Source organism: Tetrahymena thermophila (assembly GCF_000189635.1).
Source record: "Tetrahymena thermophila SB210 genomic scaffold scf_8254556, whole genome shotgun sequence".
In the NCBI taxonomy this organism is placed as follows: domain Eukaryota; phylum Ciliophora; class Oligohymenophorea; order Hymenostomatida; family Tetrahymenidae; genus Tetrahymena; species Tetrahymena thermophila.
Genome location: NW_002476327.1, coordinates 115,991 through 121,990, shown reverse-complemented (window position 1 = coordinate 121,990; position 6,000 = coordinate 115,991). Strand labels below are relative to the sequence as shown.

The following is a 6,000-nucleotide window of genomic DNA, read 5'->3' as shown; positions in this document are numbered from 1 at the left end:
TAATAGCTAAAACGTGGTTATACAAAATAAAGAACTTCGCAATATTAAAAAAAATCATTACCATTTATAGCAATGATTTAAATAATATTTAGAAATAAAAATAAAATAATTAAATATTTCATCTAAATATTTCAAAATTTTGTGCAAAAATTACAAAAAATTTATCTAAATTAAATTTTTTTGAAGAAAAATTTTTAAAAAAGGGTAAAATTAATTAAATATTTAATAGAAAACTGATAAAGATTGATATAAATTAAAAATATTATTAATTAATTAATTAAATTATATTATAAAATTATTAATTTATTTTTATATAGATAATATTCAAACGTATCCATCAGCAAGCAATTCAAAAAAATAGTGATCTCAATTCACTAAATTTTTGAATGGCATTTATTTGGCTCTTATATAATTAAAAAATCTATTTTTAATATAACATCCAAAATTATAATAAATAAATGCGTTTTTAGTTCCTTGCTTTTAATCAATCTATAAATAGGTATGCATTATAATTAATATATTCACAAAAACCAAGCTACTTTTACAATAGTAAAAAGTCTATAAAGTATATTTAATATAAATAATAAATTATCTATAAATAAAATTTAATAGATAGATATTAAATTTTTTTTTTTAATTTGTTTATCCAATATCATTAAAACTTACTTCATAAATATTATCAAAAATAAATAAATAAAATTTATATCTAGCATTTTTAAATAGTTCAGCCATAATTAAGTTATTAAAAAATTTACTTAAATAATGTTGTTCCTTTTAATGAAAACTATTTTTTCAATTAAAATAGACACTTTAATAAAAAAATAAATTTGATTTTGCTTTTAATTTAATATTTTTGGTTTTAATTTTGTAGATTTTTGCATTTAGATTTAACAAAGTAAGCAAGCTTTAAATATACTATAATTAGACTTAACTAGAACTTATTAGCTTTTATCAAAAAATAGCTTTAATCAATACATAAATTGATATTATAAATTAGATTTTGTTCTAAAGAAATAAGCCATAATTTACTAGGATTATAGTAATATAATCTATCAATAATAAATAAATCAAATAAATCTAAGTAATAAAATTAATTTTTAATAAACATTTTTAAATAGGAAAACCATAAATAAATTAAAAAAATATACTGAAATTAAATTATACATATTTAACTAATAATAACTTTATCAACAAATTTATTAATACAGAAACATCCTCAATAAATTAGATTTTGCTTATATTCTATTAGATATCATATTTCATACTGATCTATTATTAATGTAAACATAATTAATTAAAATAGTAAAAGGATTGGATGGAAGGAATAAGCATAATTAGATTTTATTAGAACTAAGCGCTATTACTTTAAATAATGACTAGAAATATATTTTTTTAATTAAATTTATCTATTAATTATAACAGAAGAGGTGTAGGGAGGATTACGCAGTATCATTCATTTTATTTTTTCAAATTTTGAAAACGAGGATTTGCTTATCCAATAATTAAATTTTCTTTAAAATAATTAAGCGTATTATACTATAAAATAAAAATCTATTATAAAATCAATATCCAAAATAATATAATTAAATTACAAAATCATAAAACAAAGATTTTATAATAAAAATTAATAAAATAATATATTCAAGTAATCTACTTTATTTATTGCAAGAATTAAATTATTACTTTACCAAGTTCACATCAATTTAAAACCAGTAAGCACTATAATTACTATTTATCATTTTTCACTGATTTTAAATTTTTTTCATGGATTGGTTTTTAAATATTCAGTTACAATAATTTAATTTTATGCTTATTTTTACTAAATGGCTTTAAAATTTGAAATTAGTTTTATTTACTTATTTTTGATTTCTGCCTATTTGATTCACTCACTATTTTTTGAAAGAATTTATTGATTGAAACATACTATTTAAAAATCTTTATTATTATTATGATCAAATTCTATTTATTTTAATAATCTTTAATATATTTAGATACAACCTATTCAAAATACACAATCTTTTTATAAGCAAAATATGCCAGTTTAAATACTATAAAATCTTATTTCTTTTAATTATTTATTCATTAAGTTGATTAAATTTAAATAAATAACTAAATAAATAAATCAATCAATCAATCAATCAACAGAAATTTGTTATGTAAAAATATTAGGAATAATATCACAAGACAAGAACTTATAAAACATCTAATAAATAATTTAAAAAATGTGAATTTTTTCATAATAATAGAGAGAGAACTGAAGCTATGACAGTAAAAGCAAGAATGTTAATTCCAGTGTTCATACTAGGAATTTTATTTTCATTTTTATTAGAAGGATTTTTTTCTAAAAAGCTCATACAAGCAGTCTTTTATTCTATGTGAATTTATACATCATTATTACTGGATTTGCAACCTTATGTACATACAGTCATATTATGGATGTCTGTTAGAGAACATTAATCAAAGCATTAATCAGCTTATTCTAATTGACTCATGCAATTTTAATCGTTACTTTTGCATGGAAATTCAATTTTACCTGAACATTCATTTATTTATTTTATTTGATCTTAAGTAAGAGTATCAAATTAGGCAGCAGCAATTGCAACAAGAGCTATTAAAACAAAAGCATAGATTCTCATTTTTTTTTTTTTTGAATTTAATTAAATTGTTTTTTTAGTTATTTATTTAATTATATTTTAAGAAAAAAACTTAAATATTATTTTTATAATAACACTTGAAATAAAAATATATTTAAAATTTAATAAATAAATGTACTTTTTAGCTCCTTGCTTTTAATCTATCTAAAAATAGATCTGCCTGAAATTAATTAATTGTATTAAAAATAATATATATACTCACAAGAACCAACTATTTTTACAATAATAAAATGTCTATAAAGTGTATTTAATATAAATAATAAATTATAAATAAATAAAATGTAATAGAAAGATGTTAGTATTATTCAATTTCATTATCAAAAATAAATAAATAAATAAATAAATAAATAAATAAATAAATAAATAAAATAGGTACATTTAGTTTTAAATTTAATAAATAAATTTATATCTAACATTTTTAAATGGACCAGCCATTATTAATTTATTAAAAAATTTATTTAAATAATTTTGCTCCATTTAATGGATACAATATTGTCAATTAAAATAGATAAATAAATAAATTTGATTTCGCTTTTAATTTAATATTTTTGGTTCTAATTTTATAGATTTTTGCGTTTAGATATATAATTAATTAAATATACTATTATTAGACTTTACTAGAACTTATTAGTTGTTATCAAAAAATAAATACCATCTACACCTTTTAAAAAGAGGCATTTTAGTTAAGGTGAATTTTTTGATAAGGTGCAAAATATAAAGAAAATAATTAAGATTTAGAAAAGTTATTTGAAATATAACAAATCATGATATCATGGTTAGTGATATTTCAAATGCAAAAATAGCTAAATATATATATTAATTAAATTCTTAATTTTGTATATTCTAAATAAATAATAAACTTTAACTAGTTTTTACTAGAAGTATCATAGCTATCACCAATAATAACTAAAATAGCTTTGATGAATTTTAGATTTATTTAATAAAATTAAAATTAATTTTAATATGAAATATTTTTAATAAAAATGAATAAAATATTTTTAAAAATACACTTAAATTAATTTATTTACTTTTAATGTTTAATGGTTTTATCAATTAATTAATTAAAATATAAATTTCATCAAGAAATTAGATTTTACTTATATTCTTTTGGCTATCTTATTTTAAAGAATTTTTAGAACTATTGTGTTTATAGACATAATCAAATAATTAAGTAAGAGCATGAAATTAGCTAAAATTAGATTTTCTAGAATTAAGTACTATTAATTAAGATTAGACTAACAAATAACTTCTTACTTGATTTTTTCTTTCAATTACTGGCTTTATCAATTATACTTTTCTTGAATTATGTAATAAATTATTGATTCAAGCCTCCATCATACTGAATTAATCCTAAATGCTCTAAAGACATTTAAATTTACATAAAATTTTATTTATACATATTTATATAAACAATATTAATTAATTAATATGCTAATTTTAAATTATGATACTACTTGTAAAAAAACATATTTTATAATAAATAATAATTAATTTTGCTATTTTATATTTTTTGGATGAATTTAAATATTTTAATTATAAAATAATAAAATTCAAGATTAAAAAATCGAAAAATATTACTTTTTAGCTCTAATTGATTATTTTCTAATTTAAAGAGAATTTAAAAAAAGTAGTAATAAAAAAATTTTTTTTCAATAACCAATAATTAAATTTTCTTTTAAAATAATTAAGGGTATTATACTATAAAATAAAAATCTATTATAAAATCAATATCCAAAATTATATAATTAAATTACAAAATCATAAAACAAAAATTTTATAATAAAAATTAATAAAATAATATATTCAAGTAATCTACTTTATTTATTGCAAATACAGGAATTATTACTTTACCAAGTTCACATCAATTTAATACCTGTAAGCACTATAATTACTATTTATCATTTTTCACTGATTTTAAATTTTTTTTAAGGATTGGTTTTTAAATATTCAGTTACAATAATTTAATTAATTATACTTATTTTTATTAAATGGCTTTCAAATTTGAAATTATTTTATTTATTTTTGATTTATTTTTGATTTCTGCCTATTTGATTCACTTTCTATTTTGAAAGAATTTATTGATTGAAACATATTATTTAAAAATCTTTATTATTATTATGATCAAATTCTATTTATTTTAATAATCTTTAATATATTTAAATACAGCCTATTCAAAATACGCAATCTTTTTACAAGCAAAATATGCCAGTTTAAATACTATAAAATTTTATTTCTTTTAATTATTTATTCATTAAGTTGATTAAATTTAAATAAATAACTAAATAAATAAATCAATCAATCAACAGAAATTTGTTATGTAAAAATATTAGGAATAATATCACAAGACAAGAACTTATAAAACATCTAACAACTAATTTAAAAAATGTGAATTTTTTCATAATAATAGAGAGAGAACTGAAGCTATGACAGTAAAAGCAAGAATGTTAATTCCAGTGCTCATACTAGGAATTTTATTTTCATTTTTATTAGAAGGATTTTTTTCTAAAAAGTTCATACAAGCAGTCTTTTATTCTATATGAACTTACACACTATTAACATTGGATTTGCAACCTTATGTACATACAGTCATATTATGGATATCATTTTCAGCACATTAATCAAAGCAATTATCAGCTTATACTATTTGACTTATGCAATCTTCAGTTTAAACATAGCATGCAGGGTCAACTTTAGCCATACAGTCCTATATTTTATTAAATTGATCTTCAGTAAGAGTATCATATTAGGCAGCAGTAATTGCAACAAAAGCTATTAAAACAAAAGCACAGATTCTCATTTTTTTTTTTTGAATTTAATTAAGTTGTTTTTTTAGTTATTTATTTAATTATATTTTAAGAAAAGAACTTAAATGTTATTTTTATAATAACACTTGAAATAAAAATATATTTAAAATTTAATAAATAAATGTACTATCTATAAATAGATCTGCCTGAAATTAATTAATTGTATTAAAAATAATATATATACTCACAAGAACCAACTATTTTTACAATAACAAAAAGTCTATAAAGTATATTTAATATAAATAATAAATTATCAATAAATAAAATGTAATAGATAGATATTAGTATTATTCAATTTCATTATCAAAAATAAATAAATAAATAAATAAATAAAATAGGTACATTTAGTTTTAAATTTAATAATTAAATAAATTTATATCTAACATTTTTAAATGGACCAGCCATTATTAATTTATTAAGAAATTTATTTAAATAATTTTGCTCCATTTAATGGATACAATATTGTCAATTAAAATAGATAAATAAATAAATTTGATTTTGCTTTTAATTTAATATTTTTGGTTCTAATTTTATAGGTTTTT

At 17.3% G+C, this 6,000-nt stretch overlaps 3 protein-coding genes across 3 annotated transcripts in view; 1 reads left to right on the top strand and 2 right to left on the bottom strand. All coding sequences in view use genetic code 6, as the record gives it.

Moving 5' to 3' along the window:
* TTHERM_000957690 (transmembrane protein, putative) overlaps positions 1-76 on the top strand; it is a gene marked incomplete at both ends in the record, with an annotated part of 536 nt that extends 460 nt beyond the window's left edge. The window contains one exon of the mRNA XM_012798798.1: positions 1-76. This exon is cut by the window's left edge and continues 108 nt beyond it. Coding sequence (XP_012654252.1) covers positions 1-76 — 76 coding nt within the window.
* Positions 77-2,234: 2,158 nt separating this feature from the next.
* Positions 2,235-2,636, bottom strand: TTHERM_00957680 (transmembrane protein, putative; the record flags this gene model as incomplete). The annotated part of the gene is made up of 1 exon (XM_001020748.1): positions 2,235-2,636. One exon carries the CDS (start codon positions 2,634-2,636, stop codon positions 2,235-2,237), a length of 402 nt encoding a protein of 133 aa, XP_001020748.1.
* A 2,413-nt stretch (positions 2,637-5,049) lies between these two features.
* TTHERM_00957670 (transmembrane protein, putative) lies at positions 5,050-5,451 on the bottom strand (the record flags this gene model as incomplete). The annotated part of the gene is made up of 1 exon (XM_001020747.1): positions 5,050-5,451. One exon carries the CDS (start codon positions 5,449-5,451, stop codon positions 5,050-5,052), a length of 402 nt encoding a protein of 133 aa, XP_001020747.1.
* Positions 5,452-6,000: the final 549 nt, after the last annotated feature.